General features: G+C 41.5%; 1 protein-coding gene across 1 annotated transcript; it reads left to right on the top strand.

Moving 5' to 3' along the window:
- Nucleotides 1–617: 617 nt before the first annotated feature.
- Nucleotides 618–25928, top strand: LOC121635176 (chloride intracellular channel protein 6-like). Its single transcript, XM_041978262.1, has 7 exons — nucleotides 618–2585; nucleotides 2616–3156; nucleotides 19299–19408; nucleotides 19503–19628; nucleotides 20543–20649; nucleotides 23657–23838; nucleotides 23935–25928. The coding sequence occupies exons 1-7, from the start codon at nucleotides 991–993 to the stop codon at nucleotides 24094–24096; spliced, it is 2823 nt and encodes a 940-aa protein (XP_041834196.1). The 5' UTR covers nucleotides 618–990; the 3' UTR covers nucleotides 24097–25928.
- The last annotated feature ends 990 nt before the right edge of the window (nucleotides 25929–26918 follow it).

Below are 26918 nucleotides of genomic sequence, written 5' to 3'. Positions count from 1 at the left end.
GTCTGATCTGAACGGTAGAGAGGGAGCCTGCTTCCTGAAGCCAAACTGGGAGCTGGTTTAATAACTGGTTCTGCTATTCTGCTTAATAATGGAATAACAATAGAAATGTTTCACATAAATGAATGATTTCCATTTCAGATTCAGGTCATTCTGCCTCAGCCATGCTAATATCTGAAAACCAAACACTGACCCGTTGTGGCAGACAAAAAATTCAGTTGTCATTATTTATGTATTCCTCGTCAGCTTCAGAGAGAAAAACATATTTTAGTTTGAGTGAATTCATGGATCAACATTTCTTTATTACAAATAAAATTAAAGATTAGAATAATAATTGCTCTAAAAAACAGGTAAAAGCAAACAGGATAAATTCTGAGTCGGGGCTGAAAGTAAACCTGGACAAGGGGGTCAAGTCAGACTGTGTTTGGGTGTTTAAGAAAGTCCGAGTGAAGTGGTGCTGGTCCCTGGGTGGCAGAGGGGTTTAAGCCTCTGGTCATGTGGAGATCAGTCTTCGTTTAATCCCCTGAGAACAGCGAGGGGGGTGAAAGAGAGAGAGAGCGAGAGAGCAAGTTTATACTGATTTCTAACACAGATCTGAAACCAGAACGCTGCAAGAATCGAGTGTGTGTGCTTCACCTCGAGGGTCGATCGTGTAGATCTTTGTAAGTAAAATCTCAAAGTTTGTTTTCTTCACGTCGTTTGGATGATTATCAGAAGTAACATTAATCTGGAATCTCAGACTCATTCGGGAATCATCGCAGTGAGAGAAACTTCCAGGATCAGGATCCTTTCCGGACCTCAGAAATGCAGGTTTTACTTTGACTGTTACTGGAACCTGAGAATTTCCAGAAACTCTGCTTTTCCCCTTCTGGACCTAAACGGGAGAACCTTTTAGTCTTAATATCTCCAAAATCTTCAATCTTCAACCTTTTCTGGAACTCATCTTTATAAACTGGAAATCTTGAAAATCTGGGCAGCGAGTAAAATCCCCTCATGGCTCAGCCAAGCTCCTGCCAGAACCCGGACCCTAACGGAGCCGTCGTCCACAGCCCGCTGGCCGTTTGTTCGGATCTGGATACCCAGGGAGCTAGAGAAGGGAAGGAGGGAGTTGAGGAAGATGAGGAGGTGGAACTAGCTGAGGAGGTAGGTGAAGATGATCTGATGATGGTTGAAGATGAACAGGAGCAATCTGAGGCTAAACATAGAGGAACAAGTGACAACAAGATGGGGACGATTAAAAAAGTGTCCACAATCTCAAATGGAGAAACAAGACAGGGTGGAGGAGTGGAAGAGGGGGATGAAGAGCAGCAGGAGGCAGAAGAAAGTGAGGATGTCTTGGCTACAACATCAGATGTTAATAAAGTTCTCCAGGAGACATTAGGCATACATGAAGGGCAGCTAGAAGAAAGAAGAGGTGAAGGAGACAAAGAAATAGTAAGCAATAAAGTGATGGAGGAAAAGATGGATGAAGACACCAGTGACAAAGAACTTCATCAGGATCTTGGTGCTTCTGGGCCTCCTGCTGAGGAGCTGTTGTTTCCTAATGAAGAAGCTGGAGACGATGAAGGCCGAACACCAAACAACATCTCTGTTGACACAACGAGAAACAAACAAGCCAACATTGAACTTAATCCATCCCAAACTCCAGATGCAAGTCCAGACCGGGAACCTGCTGATACCCAGGAACCAACCACAATGACCTCAGACCATCAAGATGATCCAGAGAGCTTAGACTCTGTGATTCAGGAGTCTGTTGATGATAGCATCATGTGGCAGAATTGCACTGAAGGTGAGGATGATGATGATGTTTTAAATGGATTCAGTGAAGCAAGTCAACCAGAGCTGGAAAATCTTGTAACTTCTGAAGATAATTCAGAGGAAGGGGCTGAGGAGAGGAAGCAAGAGGAAGCTCAAATTCATCAGGTTGAGACGTCAACAGTGATGGATGGAGGCGAGATGACAGCAGGCGAAGAAATCAGAGAGTCAGAGGCCGAACAAAGAGAACAAGATGATCTTGAATGGGAGGAAGAAAACCTGGACTCAGATGTTCCTCCAGAAGCAGTGGTGGTCCATGAAAAAGAAGTTCCTGCAGACAAACAGAAGGAGGAGACTTCTGAACTGAAGGAAAGTCATGAAGAAGAAGACCTCCGCCACACATCAGCAGAGGTCCCACCACAAGGATGTCAGTCCACAACAGATCAGGGAAGAGATACGCAAGAACATCCTCTGCAGTTCTTCAGACATCTGGTGACCGATTGGAGAAACATCATCACACAGCAGCCTGTAGAAGAAATGGATGGGAGAGGAGGAGAGGATGAAGACATGGATGGAGAAGTGGAGTTGGCAGAAGATCCCGTAACTGTTTTAGATGATGAGATTGAAGAGATAGAGGAGATGCCAGGCATACAACCTGCAGAACAGATTCCTGCTGCCATCTCAACACCAGCTGGAGACGCCAAGGATGACTCGGAAGTTCAGAAGGGTCAGAAGCTGCAAGAAGAAACGCCGGATGTTGGAACGGCAGAGGAAGGAAAGGAGGAGAAACAAACTGGAAAAGAAAAGATGGCGAAGGAAGTTAAACAAAATAAGTATGAGAAGATAGAGAAAGACAAAGAGAGCAAAGAGGCAGAGTTGGATATAAACGGAAAAGTCAAAGGATTGAAGCAGGCCATGGAAAATGGGATTTTGTGCCAGCAGCCTCAGACACTGGAAAAAGAAGGATGGTCAAAAACAAAAGTGTTGTCACCCAGAAGAAAGGATAACGACTGGATTAAGAAGGAAGAACCAGAGGAAGAAACAGCAACAGAGGTGAAGGACTGGAGAAAAGAACTCCGCCCTGTTAAAAAGGACATCTGGGAGACTGAGAGAGGAAAGAAAGAACGGATAAAACCCGACGCAACGCCAGAAGAGAGATGTTCTCCAAAAAAAGACTGGATCAAGGAGCTGAAGTCAGTGATGAAAGATGAATCCCTGCCAAAGAAGAAAGATGAGCGAGTGAAGAAAAAACGAGTGGTGCTGTTAGAGGATGGACACTCATACCTCCCCCAGCGGGAGGAGGTGATCCCAGAGAGGATGGAGGAGGTCAGACTGATCTCCCATCGCAGGATGGAGAGCAGCTCACCTCAGGACCAGGACTACGAAATCTCTCTGTATGTGAAGGTAAGAAACACCGGATTCTCCTGAACACAATAAACATCACATCTCACATCCGTCATGTGGGACACGCGTCATAAAGAGGACCAGTCACCGCACGGCGACATGTTAGAAAGGTATAGATCAGGTGTTTTTACCCTGAACATAACTATTTGGTAAGTTAGCAAAAACACACATTTCACATGGAACCTGATGTATTTTTGCACATGTTAAACACACGTGACACATATTTTGTACATGGAAAATGTAGTTTGGGAACATTTCATTTCAATAACATGTGAAACCCATGTAAACTTCTTTTGAATAACATGTGAAATCCATGTAAAATTCTCATTTGAAACCCATATGGGCACATGTGAAACCTACCTGATATAAAAACGTCTCACCCATACAGACTCCATTGTGAAACCCATTTAATAACATGTGTAACTTAGGTTTCACATGGGAATTTACTAAAGGGAGTTTACATGTGTGTCACATTATTATGTTGGTTTTGCATGTGCTCATATTAGTTTCAAATGAGAATTTACATGGATTTCACACGTTATTAAATAGGTTTCACACAGGAATTTACACATGTGAAAACGTACATGTGAAACCCATGTAAATCCCCATGTGAAACCTATTTAATAACATGTGAAATCCATGTAAATTCTCATTTGAAATCCATATGAATACATGTGAAACCTATATAACAACATTCTATTCTATTCTATTCTACAGTCATTTAGCAGACGCTTTTATCCAAAGCGACTTACATTTGAGAGGAAGAACAACACAAGCATGAATTCAAACAAGATGTGACGTCATAATTAAGTGATAGTCAGACCGCTTTTGAGTCCAGTTGGACCCAGGTGCTGTCATGTAGTGCTAGTGCAGTGCATATAATTTTTTTTTTTTTTTTTTTTTTTTTTGTCATTTTATTTAAATACAGGATCACAATTTCATCACACAATATCAACTTGGTCATAAGTGCATGATTTCATCACATAATATCAACATGGGCATAAGTGCATGATTTCATCACACAATATCATCTTGGGCATAAGTGCACACAGCTTCTTCAGTACTTGGTTGAGCCAAAAAGCTGGACAAATCTTTCTGACTCATTTAGTTAAGCTAAATGTGGAAATGGTCCTTAAACAACTGAGTCTTTAGCTTGGTCTTAAAAGTGGATACGGACTCTGCAGATCGGACAGAGTTTGGTAGATCGTTCCACCACCGGGAAACAACAGAGGAGAAGAGTCTAGCTACTGATTTTGCGCCACGTTGTGGTGGGAGCACTAGGCGTCTTTCACTGGTAGAGCGTAAGTTTCGAGAGGGAGTGTAGCTCTGGATTAAGGAGTGAAGGTAGACCGGAGCCGTTTGGGTTATTGTTTTGAAAGCCAGAAGCAGAGCTTTGAATTTGATGCGTGCTGCAACTGGAAGCCAGTGAAGAGCAATTAGCAGCGGAGTGACATGAGCTCTTTTGGGCTGGTTGAAGACCAGACATGCTGCTGCATTCTGGATCATCTGCAGAGGTTTAACTGAGCATGCAGGCAGGCCAGACAGTAAGGCGTTGCAGTAGTCAATGCGTGAAATGACCAGAGCCTGGACCAGGAGCTGGGTCGTGTGTTCAGTCAGGTAGGGTCTGATCCTCCTGATGTTGTAGAGAGCAAATCGGCAAGACCGGGAAACCGAGGCAACATGGTCCTTAAATGTCAGCTGGTTGTCTACCATGACACCAAGATTCCTGGTAGAAGATGTAGGCACTAGTGTGATTGAGTCAAGCTGCACACTTATCTGTGGTGGTAAAGAAGGACTGGCTGGAAAGACAATAAGCTCAGTCTTGGACAGATTTAGCTGAAGGTGGCGATCCTTCATCCATGCAGAGATATCAGCAAGGCATGCTGATATTCGCATTGAGACGGTTGTGTCATCAGGTGGGAAAGAAAGGAAAAGCTGAGTGTCATCTGCATAGCAGTGGTAGGAGAAACCATGAGAGCTAATGACTGCACCGAGTGAGGAGGTGTATAGGGAAAAGAGAAGAGGGCCGAGCACCGAGCCCTGAGGCACCCCTGTTGTCAGCCCATGTGATCTGGACACGCCCCCTCGCCAAGATACTTTGAATGATCTCCCTGTGAGGTAGGATGTAAACCACGAGAGGACAGATCCTGAGATGCCAAGCTCCAAGAGTTTGGAGAGCAGTATATGATGGTTGACCGTGTCAAAGGCAGCAGACAGGTCCAGCAGTATAAGGACTGAGGATTGACCAGCGGATCTGGCAAGCCGTAGGGAATCAGTAACTGACAGGAGAGCAGTTTCAGTAGAGTGACCTTGCCTATATCCAGATTGATATGGATCTAACAGGTTGTTGTCTTGGAGGAACTGTGAGACCTGACTGAAGACGGCCCGCTCTAGTAGTTTAGACATGAATGGAAGCAATGAGACCGGCCGGTAGTTTTCAACCTGGGCTGGGTTGAGTGTGGGTTTCTTCAGCAGCGGGGTAACCCGAGCTTGCTTGAAGGCAGAGGGAAAGACACCCGATTTAAGAGAGGAGTTGATAATATGAGTTACTGCAGATTTGACTGTAGGTAAAATGCTCTGCAGGATGTCAGAGGGAACAGGATCAAGAGGACAGGTTGTGGGTTTTGAGTTGACTAGAAGTTTAGAGACTTCGTCCTCATTCAGACAGCGGAAAGAGCAGAGTGAGGCACCAGTAGCTGGTTTGGTAAGGCTGAGTTGGTCAGGCTCAGTGAATTGGTTACTGATGGTAGCAACCTTTTCAGTGAAGTAGGAAGCAAACATTTCTGCAGTCAGCACAGTGGGAGGCTGAGCAGGTGGTGGAGATAGAAGAGAGTTAAACGCCATGAACAGTTGTCGTGTGTTGGGAGCATTGCGGATCTTGTTCTGATAAAAGGCTATCTTGGCCGCCTTTTGGCTGGATGTGAAAGTTACAAGTTTTTGCTGGTACTCAGACAAGTCAGTGTGTTCTTTTGATTTGCGCCACTTTCTTTCAGCCGCCCTGAGTCCGGCTCTGTTATCCCTTAGAGCCTCTGTGAGCCATGGACTGGGAGGGTTTTGTCTGGCTGGTTTTGACACCAGAGGACAGAGTTTGTCCAGAGAGGAGGCGAGAGAGGAGCAGAGTGTTTCTGTAGCCTCATTAACAGACAGTAAGGAGAAGTCTGAGTGGGAAGGGAGGGTAAAATAAACCTCATCAGACAGCTGTGTAGGTCTGAGGGATCTCAAGTTTCTGCGGTAGGACACCATTTTTGGAGCTGCTTGATTGACATGAGGAAGGAAGACAGAGAATTTAACCAGGAAGTGGTCAGAGAGGTGCAGCGGGGTGACGGACAGGTCGGCTGTGGAGCATTTTCTGGTCAGCACCAAGTCAAGAGTATTGCCAGCTTTGTGTGTTGGAGGAGTCTGTACCAGTTTGAGATTGAAAGAGTAGATGAGAGCCAGAAAGTCAGTTGCCTGTGGTTTGTCAATGTGAATGTTCATGTCTCCCATGACAATTAGTGGTGTGCCATCATCAGGAATGTCAGAGAGAATCATGTCCATGTCAGAGACAAACTCAGCTATACTGCCACCCGGAGGGCGGTAAATGACCAGAATGTATGCAGTGATGGGTGTAGAGACCTTTACTGCGTGATACTCAAGTGATGAGCAGTTAGCCATAGGACGGACAGAAGTTAAGTTCCACTTTTTAGAAATAAGAATGCCCGTTCCACCTCCTCGTCCAGCTGAGCGAGGTGTTTGGCTAAATTCTGCATTGACAGAAAGGGCAGCTGGTGTAGCTGTGTTTTGTGGACGGATCCAGGTTTCAGTCAGGGCTAGGACCTGAATGTCTGAGAGATTTATCAATGAACTGATAAATTCTGTTTTGTTAACTGCGGACTGACAGTTCCAGAGACCAAAGGTAACAGAGGGTGTGACTGATGTGCATGCCATTGGAAAGGACAGGTTTTGCGGATTGCGGTGTCTATGGGTGACACGCCTTGGTCTGTACCCATATCTGACAGGGATGGGTTTGAAGCACATTGTGCGTTAATATAGTTGTGAGGAGGTTTAGGCCCGTGCCTTTGCTCGGTGGACTCGCAGGTCTTTACCCTCAGTGGTCTTAACCCGACGTGGGCTGACACAAAGGCTGACGCCTCGCTGACGCTTCAGCGCACCATGTGTGGAGAAGTACCTGGAGCTGACACAGCTGAGCACACTTTGCTTGATTGCAACCGGCTGAAACCGCCTCTATCTGCTTTGCCCTGAGCAGTACACAGTGGGTGTGACCCGCGTCACGGCCTCAACTGGTTGAAGAGAGAAGGTGCTAACGACAGAGCCCCACACCAGCAATGTAAACAATAACCCGAACCAAGACAGAAACTCAAGCAGTAAACTCACCTAACTGACTGTACCAACCCTGACTGAAATCAGTGCTTGTTCTGCTGAACCCATGTAATGTGTGACCTATGAGATTAAATGTGGAATTCATATGATTTTGTATGGTCACGTTCTGCATGTCAGAAGAAGCTCAAACAATGCCACAGGCTCTTTAATACCACGGGCTTCACATGTGATTCCCATTATACCATAAAAATGTTTTTAAAACATCATGTCTTTCACATGTGCAAACTACATGGGGGGTGTTAACATGTGGAACCAGTGGGTTTTGTGTGGTTTATCATTTATGTGCATCTCCATCTTGCTCCTTTACATCGGTAGTTTTCGACCACTGTGCTGTGGGGCAGTGGTGTGCTGTGCTGGAAGGTCAGGTTCATTGTGGGAAATGATCCCATTTTACCAAATGGTCCAAAAATATATTCTTCAGTTACTGTCTGTAGTGTCAGCTTCGTGTTAATCTAAACAGGTTCCGGTTTCACACTGAGAGGGGGTTTGTAACATCTCTGGTTAGTGAGAATTCTTTAACATTAGGAATCTTCCATGTCTCAAAACAGGTTGAAAAAACACTGCATTGTGTCGTATTTACGACAGTAAAGGTTGACTAAATATTGAAGAGGTGAGTTTCAAGAAGTTTCTTAGGAGTCCAGAGTCGGAGCACTGCGGAGATTAAATGGTAGATAATAGATATAGATAATCATATATAAAGAGAAAATCAGATAGTAAGGCTTATGGGGAATGTGGTAGCCTAATAGTTACAGAAGTGGGCTTGGGTCTGGAGGACCTGGGGTGCTGGGATAAACTACCAGCTGCTCCCCGGGTGCCGACAAATGGAAGCCCACGACTTTCTAGCTCTGACTCCAAAGGTCCTGAGGTCAAAATGAGACAGAAATTCAACTGGTGGCTGAAGATCACAGCACACAAGGGTTTGTGTATGTGAAGGGGGTCAGACCGGTTCTGAGGTCAATGAGAGATTAATATGTGAGAAGATGGATCATGTAGGTGATGTGATTTGACCAGGAGCCTGTAGGTTGTTTATGAGGGTAGAGGTGACATGTTGCCAGAGCTTGGTGCGTATTAGAGAGGGTGAGATTCTCAGCTACTGAGTCAGTGAGTCATGGTCTGGAAGTCGGGAGATGTTTTCTTTGGTGAGGCTTGATATTAACCTGGAATGAAAATGTGGAATCCAGAACAGCAACCAGGTTTGGAAACTTCCAGGGATGAAGCAAAAATCTAATTTAATGATAAGTACTTTCATTTTCTGGAGCAGAGCTTTGGCTTCCAACACATTAACAACTCAAACTGAATAATGTTTGTACACATGACCAATGATCAAACATCCAAATCTCTATGTATAGGCAGCCTGAGTTGCAGCTTTTCTTTGATTGATTTTAACAGTAAATGTAACTGTTTTTTTTTTTTTGATAAGTCAATTAATCTTTAATTATTCTACAGATTTAAAAATAATTTATTTATGATCTAAATTTCACAAGACATTTATTTAATGTGCAGAAGTTCTGTATCTTGGTTAAAGTGGTCTGTAGTTATCATGTGTTGAAACTGAGACATTTCACCATTTTATTTCTGCTTCCATGATGCTCCAGATGTTTTGTATTGGTAAAAGGTCTGGACTGCAGGCAGGCCAGTGCAGCAGCCGGACCCTTCTCCTGTGAAGCCATGCTGTTGTGATGGATGCAGGATGTGGTTCAGCAATGTCTTGCTGAAATCTGCAAGGTCTTCCCTGAAAGAGACGTTGTCTGGATGGGAGCAGATGTTGCTCTAAAACCTCCATGTACTTTTCAGCCTTGATGGAGCTTCACAGATGTCGAAGCTGCCCACAACATGGTCACTAATGCAGCCCCGTACCATCAGAGATGCAGCTTTTCACCTGTCCACTGATAACAAGCTGGATGCTCCCTCTCCTCTTTAGTCTGCAAGACATGCCGTCCATGCTTTCCAGAAACTATTTCACAATTTTATCCATCTGACCACAAATCAGTTTTCCACTTTGCCTCAGACCATTTTAAATGAGCTTTGGTCCAGAGAAGACGGCGCTGGTTCTGGATTCTGTTCACATAAAGCTTCTTTGTATAATAGAGCTTTAACCTGCATTTGTGGATTTCAGGGTGATCTGTGTTCACAGACAGTGATTTCTGGAAGTCTTCCTGAGTCCATGCAGTGGTTTCCAGTAAAGAATCATGTCTGGTTTTAAGAACCTGAGCTCGATACCGACTCCATTCAGGTCCAGGTTTTAGAAACAATTTGTCTCAGATTAGTAAACTTCTGAGACTCTGCCTCTCTGAGGTGCTCTTTTCATACCCAGCCATGTTACAGACTTGTTTCTGCTTCCCAACCACAGCGTTATTTTTGTGACACTTCCTGAAACTACAGGGGTCAGTGGTCTTAGATCATGTATCTTAGACATCAAACATGCATCAAAACAAACAAACAAACAAAAAACAATGATATTTTTCCTTTGCATTTTATCTGTGCAGTACAAGTTATTTTAACCTGTAACATAGTTTCAGTCACAGTTTTACCTGGTGGATGTCACATCTGATGATCAGTGATTATGTATACACTTTAAAGACTGTATAGGTGTGTCTGCGTGTGTGTGAAATCTCACCTTGATCTGCCTACCTGATCCGATTAAGACAATGATGTCTTAATCCAGCAGCCTTGTAACCTCCATTACATTAAACATGCGACTCTAAACTTAGAGGACACATTAATAGAAACTCATTCACTCACACACACACACACACACACACACACACACACACACACACACACACACACACACACACACACACACACACACACAAACACCTTCTTAGTGTGTGTTAGTTTAAACTTGGATAAACACTCCTGTGTGTCTGTGTGTCTCATGCACACACACATTCCTAACCGGGTTTAACTCCAACAACAATGCACTAATATCCAAGCATACGCTGAGCCTGGGCTTATGAGACTCACATCAGAACAATGGCTTCCTTTGTTTCTGAGCCTGGTGGAAATAACATGGAGTGGTCCAAGTGTCACATTGTGGGGCTAGAATATTACACCTGAGGTCCAGAGAGGTTTATGAAGACTTCCCGTCCACTGAGGCAAAACATTTAATGTAAGAATAGGAAACATTTGTTAAAACTTCAGCTGATCCTACAGTTTGGCTTTTTATTTTATCTGAGGCTCAGATTGGATCATTGATGGTCCATTTTGGATCAAAGATGGCTTAAGCTGGATCACTAGTGGTTCAAGTTGGATCACTGATGATTTAGGCTGGATCTTTGATGACTTAAATTTTATTATTGATGACTCAGAATAGATCAGTGGTAGCTCAGTTTGGATGATGGTTCAAGTTGGATCACTAATGGCTCAGACTGGATCATCAATGGTTCGGATTGGATTGTTGATGGCTTACCTGTAATTTGGATCATTGATGGCTCAGAATGAATCACTGATGGCTCACGCTGGATCATTGATATTTCAGGCTGGATCATCAGCTCCGCTTACATGGACAAATATTTCATCTATCCAATTAAAATAAATCTGATCAGAGACTCCGACTGGCATGTTTACAAGTGTCCAACTGACAAAGATCAGTTGTATAATGGACAGATTTACTTTGACTGTAATGCTTGTGATATGCACAATGTCTACTTTTGACCACCAAAATCCTCAATAATCCATAACTCTGTAATTTGTAACATTGATTTGTGTTATTGATTTCTTAATTTGAATAATTGTTGGTTCAGGTTGGATCATTGATAAATCAGGTTTGATCATAGGTTGCTTAAGTTTGATCATTGATGCCTTAAGTTGGGTCATTATGTTTCAGGTAGAATCATTAATGGCTGAGGTTTTGTTACATTGATTTGTATATTGATGGCTTAAGTTGGATCTTTGATGGTTGATGTTTGATCATTAAAGGCTTAAGTTGGATTATTGATTATTTAAGTTTGGTCATGGGTTGCTTACGTTTGATCATTGATATGTCCGGTTAGATCATTGATGGCTTAAGTTGGATCACTGATGGTTCAGGTTGGATCCTTGATGGTTCAAGCTAAATCACTGATGGCTCAGTGTTCGTGAGCACACAGGGTTAATCTCCACATTTTCACACTGTAATCTGATTAACCTGCTGTTTAGTTCTTACCACAAACAACACATTAACCTTAAATACTGTGTATTCATCACTGAAGCTGCTCCAATTGAACAGTTTCACTAAATTAGGTTTAATTCCTATAATCATAGGTCTGGTTGAAAAGTGAAGACAAAAAAACAAACAAACAAACAAAAAAAAAACCAAAAAAAAAAACCAACCAACCAACCAACCAACCAACCAACCAACCAACCAACCAACCAAACAAACAACTAACCAACCAACCAACCAACCAACCAACCAACCAACCAACCAACCAACCAACCAACCAAACAAACAACTAACCAACCAACCAACCAACCAACCAACCAACCAACCAACCAACCAACCAACCAACCAACCAAACAAACAAACAAACAAACAAACAAAAAAAACAGGCGTCAGCGATTACACCTGGAGTTATACTTGAGCAGTGTCTGCGTCAGGTCGGGTCCGCATAGCTTAGGAACAGATAAAATGTGCTTATATACTCAAGCGGAGGGAAACAGCATCATGTTGTCGTTTCTTTTCTGGATGGTGCTACAGCTGTGGTTGGAGAGGGTGAGGCCAGAGACTTCACACAGCACCGCAGAGGAAGTCCTCACATTTAATTTAATTTCCAATTTGCTATTTCCCTCTGGAATTAAAGTATTCATTTTTTTTCATTAAAAATTTTATTCATTCTCACTTGGTGCTCTTATTGCATCTTTACAGCATCAATAGCAGCAATCAGGGAAACCGGACATTGCTTCAAATTGCTTTGTTTTGTTTACCTGTTCTCCCCCAGTGTAGGAAAATTAATGTAACTTTGGGACAAAACATTGATGCCGTGTAACACGTCTGGCATACCGTGGCTGAAGGTTGGCTGTGATATCCCTGACCTGTTAACCAGAAAAGCCAGTTAGCACTGGCAGAGGGACTGGCACAACGTGGGTCCTCCTGGTGCATCTTTGTAATGCCGAGCCAAAGCATCACAGAGGCCCAAGACCACCAAGAGGTCTGAAAATGTAGCATTGTGGGTCTTTATGCACTGGGGAGCCTTTTCATATCCAACCATCAGTCAATTTTCAGAATCACTGATGAGCATGTTTCCATGGCGACCATCTCATTTGAATTGTATTTATTAATCTGTCTGGCACATGTTGGCAGCAAACTGTCACCTTATTTAGCCTGAATGAATTTTATAAAACTGCATGGGCTGCATACTGCAGCCTTCACAACAAGATGATCACTGGTTTGAGCCTTGGCTGGGGAGGGGTATGAACCTGGAGGAGTTTGCATGTTCTTCCTGTGTATGCGTGGGTTCTCTCTGGGTACTCTGGCTTTCTCCCACTGTCCAAACGACATGCATAATTGGTCAATTGGTCCCTCTAAATTCTGCCTAGGAGTAAGTGTGTGAATGGTTGTTTGTCTGTCTTTGTGTTGGCCCTGCAGTGGACTGGTGACCTGTCCAGGGTGTACCCTGTCTCTCTGTACCCTGTTAAAAAGCTGGGATAGACTCCAGCTTACCATGACCTGATAAAACAGTACAGATAATGAATGAATGAATTTTATAACATGTAAGTTTTGTTTCACAGAACAGAACATGTTTTATTGGTTGAGCTTCTTATTAATAACAAATATCTCTTTCTCTTTTACTTCTTGATTTCTTTTCTTTTAGTCTTTTTCAGTAGTATTAATATTAAATGTGCCTCGTTATTCATTTTTACTAACAGCTTTAATATATTGTGAAAGGTAAAATATGAGTTTGTACAAATGTCTTACATTTCACATAATTTCTTTGGTTTTATTCTGTGCGGTTGATGTCGCATTTTCCCGTGTTGCCAGATTTTGTGCATACAGCCGTGGAGGTAGGGACATTCTATTTATATAATTGGTGTACGTCGGTTTTTCCAAGAAATGAGTGCCCTGGTTCTTACTTTTAGAAGATCACTCTAAAAACTGCTTGTTGTTTTTCGCATCAGTCCCTCAGTTTATTTTTTGTCCCCTTTCTTTGTTCTGTTGTTTCCTGGGGTAATTTTGTGTTCTTTTCCAATAAGTTTGTGGTTCACATCATATGTAGCATAGTCAAGCATCAAAGCATTTAAGCTGTAAATCCATAAACAACTTATTTCCTTTCAGAAAGTTTTATTAACAACATATAAAAATACAAGAGGACATTTAAAAAAGATGAAAGATGCATCCTATGGCTTGGGCGTACCATCAGCGATGTATCCTGGGTTCATTGGGTGTTTCGCGTCTCACAATATCATACACCCTGACCTAAGTGATCCAGTTGGGGTTGATTAACTCTGACATGCAACAGGCCACGGGTTGCCCGTCTTAATCCACCTGGAAGCTATCTCTGCCTTTCTTGCAGTTTGTCTGCTTCTAAGTTGTCCACTCATGCCTAGCAGTATGTAGAGTCTTTGCTTGATCTGCTACCAGCGATCAGTCCAATGTGCTGGAGAGCAGACCTGCAGCTGTTCTAGGATGTTGTTGCTTTGGCTGCTGTCTTACCCTGATGATTGGTGTTCTGCTTCCTTGGGGAGCAATGAAGTGTCTTTTCTGTTATGGCTGATGAGACACTCAGCAACTAGTTTTAACGGCTGGTCATGCTGCCAGTGATGTGACCATGTTGCCTCCTGATGTGTCTACCAGGGTATGAATGTGTGTAAGAGAGAAAAAACATACTTAGTATGTACCAACTGAAGGGGTGTATGTGTGTGTGAATGGGTGAATGTGACATTTGTAAAAACACTTTGGCCCTCATTTATAAAATGAACGTATGACAAAAATCTGTGTGCACGAGCATTTCAACACAAGGTTTTGCATTTTGAATCTAAACATGAGCATAGGATACGATCAAATCTTACGACAGGTCTGAGATTGTATACGTACGTTTGAGTCAGTGTGATTCAGCGCTGCCACATAATCCTGTCTTGTGCAGTCCTGCACACCATGATCTGGCTAATGGAGCCTTTTGGTGCCCCGGCGCAGCCAGAGGAAGATGTCCAGGGAACCGGGCCCAGCTCAGCCTCCACTGGGGGCTATACAGAGGAGACGGGAGCTGATCCGTCCTTTCTAACTAGTAGTCTAGACCTTAAAGTTGTACAACTACTCTATTTAACCAGCAGGCTAATGTTTGCCATGATGTGCACTAAAACGTGCAGCTCTTTACTGGACAGGTGGAAATGCTGGAGGCTACCAGTATCTCTTCTAGAGGCTATAAAAAGTGGCTTCATATAACAGAACCTTGAACACAACGATGCTTCACGAATGCAGATAAACAGACGTTTAGCAGTTTGAAGACGATTTATTCACTGTTTTTAATGTTTTTAATGTTTTCATTGATCTCTTAACATTATTTATATTTTCAAGTGTGCAACGTAAAGAATTGTGCTGGGTTGTTATCGTAATTATAAACAAATTAAACCAATAAAACCATGAGCATGTATCTGCTACTTAGTCTATTAACTGCCTCCGTGATACTCTGTGATTCCTCTGGACCAGGAATAATCAGGGAAGTAACATGTAAATGACGATGGATTTCAGCCTGCATCTCCAACCGGGAGGAGGGCAGAAATCAACTCCGCTATATAAAATGAGATCAGAGTGCTCTAATCTGAAAACTGAGTCTATTTTATTGCATTTTTTTCATAAGCAATTAAATGCCTCAAAATTAGTTATTAAAAAAAACTCAGGATTTGAAAACATGGAAAGGTTCATTTTCCTTTTGTTTTCCGTCTCAGTGTGAACATTAAAGGGTTAAAGGTGGAACATTCTCAGTAAACTTTACATCTGGGAGTCAGACAACGCAGCATCTGCTGTTTTCTTTTGTTTTGTTTTTCAAAATTCACATTTATTTTAAATAAAGAAGTCTAGATGTTTTCCTCCATCAGAAGCAGGTCAGCAGAAAGTTCCTGAGCCAGTCCTGGGAGGAGGAGGAGGCTTTAAACCGCTCTGGTTTAGCTTCATGTTTTCAGGGGAATCTCTTCAGCGTCAGAGGAAGATCATAAAATAATCTGGATTAGCAAAGAAAGAAAAAAGAAAACATGTTTAGCTGTAGAACAGCTGCAGAACAGACATAAAACTAACTTTGACTTCAGAAGTCCACTGCCATCTGTTCCACTATTCCACACTTGAGGCTGGATAATCCAGCTAATCTGCACAGCGCTCTGGTGTGAGGTGGGTGTTAAGCTAATCTGCAAGTCTCTCTGCACCCAACTATCCTTGTAGTTTCTATGGAAACAGGCAAAGACCATCAGTATGTTTGATAGAAGAGAAGCTGTGAGATTTTCTGAGGACAGTTAATAGATTTTAGCTGCTGGCAATCTGAACCAGTCAGACCAGTCAGATTAACTGAGAAGAAAACATTAGGCTTCATTCATCACGATCACCTGAAGAATCTTCTGAAATTCTTTATGTTGTTCTTTAGGAACCTCTACATCAAATTCACAAACAGCATAAAACAGAAACTGTGGAAGCAGAAAACTTTCTGTTCACGTGACGATGTCTTCACTAGCATCGTAGTTTTACTGCTGCAGGAAGTCTAAGATGATCTGGTTGAAACATCCGGTTTGTGAGGCCACTCTGATCTGAGCTGCTCCTGGTGGACTTTAACTGGTTCTTCCTTTAGGTCAGTCTGGTTTTGGATCCCGACTCTCCCAGCGGTCCTGATTGTGATAAATCAGAGGTTTCCATTGCTGGTGAACAAACCATCTCTGGACAGCTTTCTGACAAACATGGAGGAATGAATCAGAGGAAGAGCTGAAGGAAAGAAGCTGACAAAGACCTATCTGTTTCTGCTGCAACACACACACACACACACACACACACACACACACACACACACACACACAAACAATGTGCATGCAGTGTGTGTGGAAGAGATTCCACCACCTCCCACTATGAGTCTTCTGGAAAAAAGAACTGCTGTTTCTCCAGCTGTTAATGTTTGGACCTTTGTGTTTTTTCTTTTATTAAGTACTACCGTCCGTCCTCTTGTTTACTTCCTGTTTATCTCTTTTTAGATAAGATAAGATAAGATAAGATAAGATAAGATAAGATAAGATAAGATAAGATAAGATAAGAAAAGATAAGATAAGATAAGATAAGATAAGATAAGATAAGAAAAGATAAGATAAGATAAGATAAGATATGATAAGATATGATAAGATAAGATAAGATAAGATAAGATAAGATAAGAAGCTTTGTCATTGTCAGGAATAAAGGAAATTCTGTTTGGCAGCCTCTCTTGTAGCAGGTGGACTGAGTCGCTGCATCTACACGTGCCGCCATCTTGTAACAGCTGATCAGCTGAGAGCTGATCTTAGATCAGTTTATGAGTGCTGTTCAGACACTTTTGCATCTTAACTGTCTCGCCTTTCTCGGGTGTAGTTGGTCAGTGTTTATGCTTGAGGTTGGTGTGTTATGGTAGCTGTGTCAGTCCGTGTTAGGCTAGCTTGTGTTAGTCTTGAGTCTGTCTGTCCCTCCTGTTGTTGCAGTTGTATCCATTATTCAGTCCATCATTACCCACATAGCAGACATGTTTGGACCTAATCTGAGCAACTTTTACAGATGCATGCCTCAATGCAGCAAACCGGAACGCATGGGGCAGTGTTGAGTAGTATAGCTGATACTTAACCAGTGAAAGGAACAAAGAAGAAGCTGTGATGTATTTCATGGCTGTATAGACCACCGCTGTCCTCTGCACTGTCACTTTCAATGTTTCTTTCTCAGAATGAACATTACTATGATTTCATCCATCTATTCCATGTTTGTTATTGTCTGAAACTGACGTCAGAACTGGTGAACTCTGAACTCTGCACTGCCCTCTAGTGGATGTGTTGCCTAGCAACCATGTGCATGGAGGTGTGAATGCAGTGACAGAACCTGACCTAACTACCTATGTACGTTAAAGTGAGCCTTTACGCTGTGTCTGTTGTTTAGTTCTGGGATTCCCTGCTTGTGCAGCACCTTTTGTTTCATTTAACTCCCCGGATGCAGGACCCACAGGGACACAGTCCTGTATCCCTGTGGGTCCTGCATCTGGGTCCAACCTCCTCGTCTCCTGCTGCCATGTACTGGGACAGAACCCTGATTATCTCCTCCAACATTTCACTGAAGTCTGTGCTGTTATTTACTCTGTTACTGAGGAGACGTGTGTGTGTATGTGTGTGTGTGTATGTGTGTGTGTGTGGGCAGACGATGGACCAGCTCAGACAGACGGACTTTGTTTTGGACTTTGGATGATTCCCTGTTTTGTGCTGGATTGCGCTGAATGTTCTGGATAATTCTGGACGTTCTGGACCGTGTCTTTCCATCCTGTCTGTTTGATGTGGACCTTTGTGGGCCAGCATGTCCTGGTACGACACTGCAGTAAAAACACTCGGCTTCCCGTCCATCGAGCTGTTTGTGAAGGTAAAGCAGGATATGAACTGGACTGATTTGATAGCCTTTGAGGCGTCTGAACTCTGGCTCTGGTCTCCATGGGTTCCTGAAGAAAATATCTGGGTTTTTAATTTCCTGAACAGATCTTTGATTTTAGAGTTTTTACTTTGAGCCTCAGAGTGAAGCTGATAAACACATCCAGCAACCTGATGGAGGACTGATGGAAATATTATTGGAAAAAAAATAGTTATAAAACATTATTAACTTCAATCCCAATAGATGTAAATGTTAATTAGAATTTAAATTAAGTCCACGAACATCAGCACTGTGATCCTCTTTGCTCTTTAAATCATGTAAAGTGTTTAGACTCGTGATTCTGGTTTATTGTGAGTTTTCCTCACAATGATCTAAACATGTTGGAATGTCTGAGGAAAAACATGACTACTCTCAGCTGGGAGAGGCTCTGTTTGGGTTCCAAGAGGGATGGACACAGTCCAAAAGTCCTCTGTGACCATGCCTTAAAAGTTAAATGAAATTATAAAGTAAAATTGCTAAAAGCGTTTTATGTTTTACACGTCAGTGTGTACGAGGTTAAAGAGACATTTACTAGATATTCATGTTTGATTTGGTGAGAGAACATAGTTTCTATTATTTTCTGTTTATTTATTCCCCAAATTGTTTAATTTAGCAAAGGATCTGGGATGTGGTTGTAGGTGTGAAATGTCTTTAATTATCAGAATTATCAATATCAATCAGTCAATGTGTCTAACCAGGCTTAAAAAACGTTAAGAACACAACAAGTTTCCACTAACCAGGTATGATTATAAACTATAACCATTACTGTTCTTAAACTAATCATTTAGATTATTTCTGACCCAAATGCAAAGTTCCAGCATCTTAAAAAAACTTCCAAAATATCAAACGAATGTTTGTCAGAAACCAAACTGGAGAGGAACAATCCGGACAAAACCATCAGGACTAGAACATAGCAACCCTGACACCATAACACACACACACACACACACACACACATACACACACACACACACACACACACACACACACACACACACACACACACACACACACACAGGTTAACTAATAATTACCTGACCCAGAGACCAGATGTGTGTGCGGGTCATAGATTGTTGGTATCTTTTGTAGGTTTACACATTCACAAACACACACACACACAAATACAGGTAAATATAAAGATAATTAATGTCCATCTGGTGTGTGTGTGACCGTGTGTGTGCAGGCAGGAAGTGATGGCGAGAGCATCGGCAAATGTCCTTTCTCTCAGAGACTCTTCATGATCCTGTGGCTGAAAGGAGTCATCTTCAATGTCACCACAGTCGACCTGAAGAGGTAAAACACACACACACATGGTTTCAGTTAGGATGGTGATGCTGATGTTGTTGTCACCATGGTAACCAGCCTCATTTGAACTCTGTGTTGTCAGGAAACCAGCTGACTTGCAGGACCTCGCTCCGGGGACCAACCCTCCATTCATGACGTTTAACGGTGAAGTCAAAGTGGATGTGAACAAGATAGAAGAGTTCCTGGAAGAGAAACTGGGCCCACCGGGGTACAAACACACAAAACCACAGGAAAACACATTTAAACTAGTGATGTGTGAGACCACAAATTTCCTCCAAATCTGATACCATATAAAACTCAATCTAGTATTGACTGATACTGAACTGGGTTATAAAAACACTAAGAAATGAAAAGTTTACGTATGCTTGTTGTTTTATATGAAAAATAAATGCTGTTCGACTCAAACTGAAACTGTCTGGAAAATACATAATTAAATAAATATCACAATAATTTATAATATTCCATTAATGATCAGTCAAAACCTGCCAGACTATGGATGTTATCTATCTACCACCTCTAAGGAATACTTCAGTTGTATTTTTACTTTTTAAAGCCTGCAGTGGCTGTTTTATTCCAGGTACTTAATGTATTAATGACCTCTAGCCCCTCTAATCTACTTTAATCAATCTACTCTGCAGGTAACCTTACCTGACTCAGTACAGGCTTGTTGAATTGACACATTCAGGGACACATATCTCACTTCAAGCTGAATTCATGCAGCATTTTACAGAAGCATTTACTTATTTCATTACTTTGTTTGTAAACAGACTTTTTTGGATAGTACCTGATAGTACCCAATAGTACATGGTTAGTAACAGATTGCAACCTTGCATTAAATGGGAAAAGACATGAAAAAATGCAAGCAAACAAAAAAACTCACAGAAAAGTATGTAAAGATACAAAACGGTACAAACAAGATAAAAAAAAAATCCACGGAAACACAAAGAAACACAAAAACACGTAGACACACCCGTAGTGGAGGCTAATTTTTTTTTATAATTTAGCCCACCATGGCAAGAAAACATACAAAATGACATAAAAAGACATACAGACCCTTGCAGAATTGACCTAAAATTATTATGATGTAGTTTGATTTGCACTTCGTGTTTTCACCATCACCAGTTACCCCCGCCTGGCTCCCAAACATCCTGAAGCCAATACAGCTGGAATCGACGTCTTTTCCAAGTTCTCAGCCTACATCAAAAACCCAAGAAAAGACATCAATGATGGTAAGAAAGTGTTGGGTCTTCATAGAGGAGGATTTACCTGCAACATATTAAACTCTACATGTAAGGCAAGGCTAATTTATTTATGCAGCACATTTCAGGCATTGCAGAGTTGTACATGAGGAAAAGAAGTAAGTACAGTAAGTTACATATGATACAAGCACATATCAATGGGAAATGCAGTGTCCCAAATTTCCCTGAGGACTCTCCAAAGGGATTAATAAAGTATTTCTATTTCTATTCTATTCATCACCATCAGCAACATTGTCATTACTAACATCCTCATCACCATCATCATCCTCCTCCTCCTCCTCATCCTCATCACCCTCATCATCATCACCATCAATGTACATGCGCAAGAAAATATATTAAAAAAGTAAAATAATGATCATATCTTAATTAGAAGTTGTGGAGTTTCAAGACCCAATATGGAAGAACTGAGGTTTGGATCAGACTTCAGGTTTTCTGGTAGTTCTGGATATCAGGAGCATAAAAACTAACAGTTTAGTTCTAACTTTCGGGATGGAAAGAAAACTTAACCCAGATTTTCTTACACATCTAGTCAGCAGGTCTGAACCATTCAGTGTCTTATACACCAGCAGCAACATTTTAAATGACATGAAATAAAATGAGCTATATTGTATTTATCCTAAAGGGAAACTGTATGTTCTAGTAGTTTTTAATCATGTTTTTTCCCAAGTAACAAATTAAATTAATTTACAGTCAGTGTCTTGTTTGGGAGGGTGTTGGTAGGAAAGACCTCTTCGTTCTACCATTGAAATCTAAAAAAATATATAAGAGTTAAAACTTCAAATCAATTCTCAAACCAATTTCACTGGAAGCCAGTGTAGAGATCTGACATATATCCATTTTTTTGTCTTTGTAAAGACACAAGCAGCAGCGTTCTGGATTTTTTTAGAGACCAATAAAAACTCTGTTACAGTAGTCAAGACTGAGGCTGAGGCATCAATCCTCTTTTCTAGATATATTCTTCAGATGGTAAAAGGCTGACTTGGTTACTGCTTTAATATGGATGTTAAAATTGAGCTCAGAGTTCAAAACGACACCAAGATTTCTGACTTGATCCATTGTTTTTAACATTGCTGACTGATACTGGAAACTAAACTTTAGACCGGGGTGCCTAGCTCTGGTCCTCAAGGGCCACAATCCCGCAGGTTTTTGATGTGTCTTTGCTCCAAAACCACCTGACTCAAATTGATGAGTCATTGTGCAAAATTTAATAGGTTGTTGGATCCATTTAATTTGAGTCAGGTGTGTTAGAAGCAGGAAACATTGGAAAATCTGCAGGACAGCGGCCCTCAAGGACCGACTTTGGGCACCCGTGCTTTAGACACTCATCTTTGTTTCCAAGCACAGTTATTTCAGTTTTAACTTTAATTAGCTGAATAAAGTTCTGGACATGCAAATATTGATTTTACCCAGGCATTAACTTAAACTTTAACCAGTCTCCTGGTGAGACAGTAATATAGTTGCCCAAGATGGAGCCTTGGGGAACTCCGCATGCCATTTTTGTTTGAGTAGATCTATCGTTACCAACTGACCCAATGCAGTCCCTCTTTTTCAAATAGGATTCAAACCAATTCAGAACTAGGCTAGAGATTCCCACTGAACTTTCCAGTTGGTCTATTACAATGTTATGGTTGACTTTTTTAAAAGTGGTGCTGAGATCCAGCAAAAAGGGAAACCAAACTTCTGTTTCTTTCTGTGTTTAGATGGATGTTGTTTAAGGCTTTGACAAGGACAGGTTCAGTATTGTGGTTAAATTCTTGACTGAAAGACATCAAAACAATTGTTAAGTGGCAAAGAAATTGTGAAAATGGTAAAAGAAAAAACTTTTTCAATAATTTTACTTTATGGTTGAAAAAGTAGTTTAAACTTTTTTACCAGAGTCCCCTGGTGAGACAGTAATATAGAGCTGAGTGTCGTCAGCATAGTCATCATCAGCTGTTTTGTTTGTTTCCATGATCTGAGCCGGTAGGAGCATTTAGATGCTGAAAAATATGAAAGCCTAAAATGGAGCCTTGGGGAACTCCACGTTATCACCGTTGAGTCTCAAATTTATTCAGAGTACAGAGTATTTACTCTTTTAGGTACGATTCAAACCAGTTCAGGACAGGACATTTTGATGTTCTGACATTTTTTTTAAAAGCATTAGCAAGTGTTTGTTGTTGCTGTGGTTCATTGCACTTTTCCTTGCAGGCAACATACACCTTATACTCTTTCATATGATGACAACCCACATGGTTCATAAGGTTGCGTTAAATATGACAGCATTCATGCTGCCTCTGGAAACTTCAGCCCTGTATATGAGCCATGTCGCTGTTTTGCTGTTATTTTCAAATTAATAATTACGCCAAATGGCTGACATCATACTACTGCTAAATGTTAGAACATCAGTCACTCAAGTGCAGCTGCTTCTGGGCCTACCAACTCACAAGACTGCATAACTTCCTGTGTTTGTGTGGGGTGGTGCTAGTGGGATTAAAAGGCAGGAGAAAAAACAGCTATGATTCAGTTTCTGTGGTATCGAATGACGTTTAAACAGAAATACTCACTAATCCTGATTCCCTTACATTTGGCAGGGTTGGCGAATATTTCTGATGCTAATGTATCAGGCCCAGGCTAGTTTCCTCTGAGCAAAGTTCTTAGTGCCCTCCAAGTGCCCTTAGTGAATGGCTAATCCGCTACAGCAGCAGCTTTGCTGAGCTTCATTTTAGCATCAGCAGAATGATGTGATGATGCTGAGATGGACATAAAAACATGTTGACCACTTCTACCGTTTAGGGATTTTCTGTAACAATAAATCTAAAAAGAGAACAGTGAACAATAATTACACCCATACAGCTTTTCACACCCGCCTTAATGACCCTGTTAAAGAATTAAAAGAAGACATTTTAGAAAGATTTTTGCTGTAATATAAAGAACTGAAGATGGTCATATCAGCTGATCTTTAGTGTACATAAGTTCTGGTTCTTATCTGTTCATCCAGCCTTAGAGAAAGCCTTGCTGAAGTCCCTCCGCCGCCTCGACGACTTCCTGAGGACTCCCCTGTCTGAGGAGATTGATGCTGATGCCTCAGGAGACGTGCCCGAGTCCTCCAGGAGTTTCCTGGATGGGTCTGAGCTCACCCTGGCTGACTGCAACCTGCTGCCTAAACTCCATATTCTGAAGGTTTGATCAGCTTGGTTTAGCTGGTAAAAGTATGTTGTTTTTACTCTGAGGAACTAGAAGGGTACACATTTACCTGTTTTCTTTTAATTTTTCCAGGTTGTAGCTAAGAAGTACCGTGGCTTTGAGATCCCTGCTGAGATGACGGGTGTGTGGAGGTACCTGAACTCTGCCTACCAGAGGACGGAGTTCACCAGCACCTGTCCTGCCGAGAGGGAGATCGAGTTTGCTTACCTGGATGTTGCAAAACGAATCAAATAAGAGCAAAGTTGGAGGAAGATGGAGGGAATTTGCTTGGATCAATCAACAAAGAGCAGGCCAGATAATCATCAAACAAAGATTAAAAACAATAAAAAAAAGAAAATAGAAATGAAAGAAAACTAGTAGAAAATAACACACTTTGGTTGGATATCTGTGTCTAACAGACCGATCTAACACTGATTCTGTTTATGTATGTTTGTGTGTGTTCGAGTTTGTGCACTCACAGGTTGAGCTGCAGCTTCATGCTATCTGCTGATAAAAGGAGTTTTTATTCAGATGAACTTTCCTTTCTTTTTGCTTTTGTTTGTTTCTTATATTCCCTGCAGAGACATCACGGCACTGCACACCATGTTAAGACACTTAAGATAAAACTTAACTTCAGTTATTTTTCAAGCTCGTTTAAATGCATACAGTAAAGTTGAAAACACAAACAAAAATTATTCAGCCTTCACTACTTCATGAACATCCAGGGAATTTTTAACGGGTTGGCCAATCAATAGATATAACTAATAACAATGTCCAGCAGGGTTATTGTTCATTTAGGTTAAAATCAGTGTGTGAAATACAGTACATGGATTTCTGTGAGCCTGGAAACCCCTAAATAACAACTTTGAGCCTTTTCCAATATTAAACAGAAAGCTCTGTTTAGTGGTTTATTTTTTACAGAATTTCTAATGGATTCAATCATTGCTTTAGTTATTTTTTAAACTGCATAGTAAAAAAAAGATTTATATGCACTGTCACTGCTTTCTAAAAATATTATAAAAGATATGAACATCGAAAAAGAGCTAAAAGGAATGATAGACATGAAGTCCTAAAAAGAAGCACTATATAACTTTCTGACCTTTAAACTACGTGTTTTAATATGTTCAGTCCTGTAGCCGTTGCTGCCCTGAGGCTCAGAAACCACATTTTTTTCCTGGACTAATAATACAGTAAGCTACAGAAACTACATCCAAAGTTGTAAAACCAGGAACTCAGATTACAGATGAACATGAATAAAAACTTTGGTACTTACTTCATACCTGAACGTCGTAATTTGTACCCATTTATAACTGTGAGACAAACAGAGGTCCTCTGTGTGTAATGACATATTTACTATGGTAGTATTTGTTCTTTTTTTATCAAACACAGCGATCAGGTTAGTTAGGAAACTGTAGAACTGCTGCTGGCAGCATCAGCTCCCCAGCTAAGGGGGTAACATTCAGTGTCTGATCTGGATGATGTTAAATGTCATCAGAACCTGAATCTACTGAAGTCTATATAAAATTAGAGTCAGTGCTGCTGCTTGCTATGTTAGTCTGATGTTTCATACATTGGTAAGTAAAGTTTTAGACCGTAGCAATGTGCTCAGATCACATCATGTTTCCCATTTTCTTTACTGTTTCCTCTGACTTGACATTCCTAATGAATCAGTGGTCAAATGAACAGTTTTCACCTCCTGATTTCTTTTTGTTCACTTAAAACTGTACAGATGTGGTCAATGGCTTTTTGATTGATATATATTTTGTTCCATCATCACTTAGCCTCCTAACTGTCTCTGGGAGGAATCAGCCACATCTCTAATGAAAGATACGGACTGACTTCAGTACAGGGATGTCAGGATGCAGGAATTCTGTTTTATTTTGTTTTTCTTATAGAGTAACTGGAGGCCTAAAATGTTCTGGAGTTTTAATTCCCCTGTTCCCTTTGATCCAACTTCATGTCAGTAAACGCTTTTCTTACTGAGGAGATTTGGCTGACTGTACATTTGATGGGAACGTATTTTTGCTTTCTGTTTTCTGGCCTTATTTCCTCTCATCAGAGAGTCTTTATTAAACTGATTTTATCACTATGTGCTCGATCGTCATTGTTTTTTCATCAAGACAGTGATTAAAGAAGCAATAGTCTTGGGTGTTCTCTACGAGTCCTGAGTGGAATAACATGTCCTGGCCTGATGCCCCCACTTCATCCTAGCCACTGGCCCCATCCTGGCCAGACAGCTCTTCGTAGTCATGTCCTTATTTCAAACTGGCCCCCATCAGATCCATCACCAAAATGAATGTCATCATCAAATGTGCGGAGCAACCCTGCACAGGTTGTGGGTCAGTGTGTCCAGCCATGTTAAGTGTGCTATTTGCTTTATACATGGTTGCAGTAGCCTGTAGGGCTCAGTGTTGTGTCCTCTCTTCTGGATCTAGATCCATGCACATATCTGGACCCTTGTGTGTCTGCACAAAGGCCTCTATCAGTTGTGTGATTGTTTCCTGACTGATATGGTCCTCAACAAATCTACAGTAGTTGGGGAAGGTCCTGTCACCCATCATGATTAAGAGTTAGCTTCCCGCAGATGGAAGCTATCCTGCAAAATTGTGATACCCTCACACCTCAAAGCAGAGGTCCCCAACCCTGGTCCTCAAGGCCCACTGTCCTGCAGAGATGTCTCCCTGCTGCAACACACCTATCCAGGTACACCCCAAAAATTCTGTCACCTCTCTCGCTTGCTCTACGTTTTAGCGAATGTGTGCTCAAACTGGTGAGTCTGAAATCTATCTCTTTGTGACCTCAAGAAGGGAAATAACCACTCCCCCTGGTGGTGGATACTCTCATTGCTTCTCCATATGTTTTAGTCTCCACCTTAAGAAAATATAAGAGACAAGTCCCCAATGACCTCAGGGCTCTGGAAGGCTAGAAGCAAAGCTAAAAGCAAATCAGATACATACTTATCTACGGTTAGTAAAACTGTTAGGAGCTATTTTAAAATCAGTTTGGAGGCAAGCAAAACGCCAAAGCAGAGTATTTAATACTGGTATAATATGAACTCTCTTTCTGGTCGTTGTCAG

The sequence above is a fragment of the Melanotaenia boesemani genome, chromosome 24 (genome assembly GCF_017639745.1).
Source record: "Melanotaenia boesemani isolate fMelBoe1 chromosome 24, fMelBoe1.pri, whole genome shotgun sequence".
Lineage (NCBI taxonomy): Eukaryota > Metazoa > Chordata > Actinopteri > Atheriniformes > Melanotaeniidae > Melanotaenia > Melanotaenia boesemani.
This window is presented reverse-complemented; position numbering and strand designations above follow the sequence as displayed.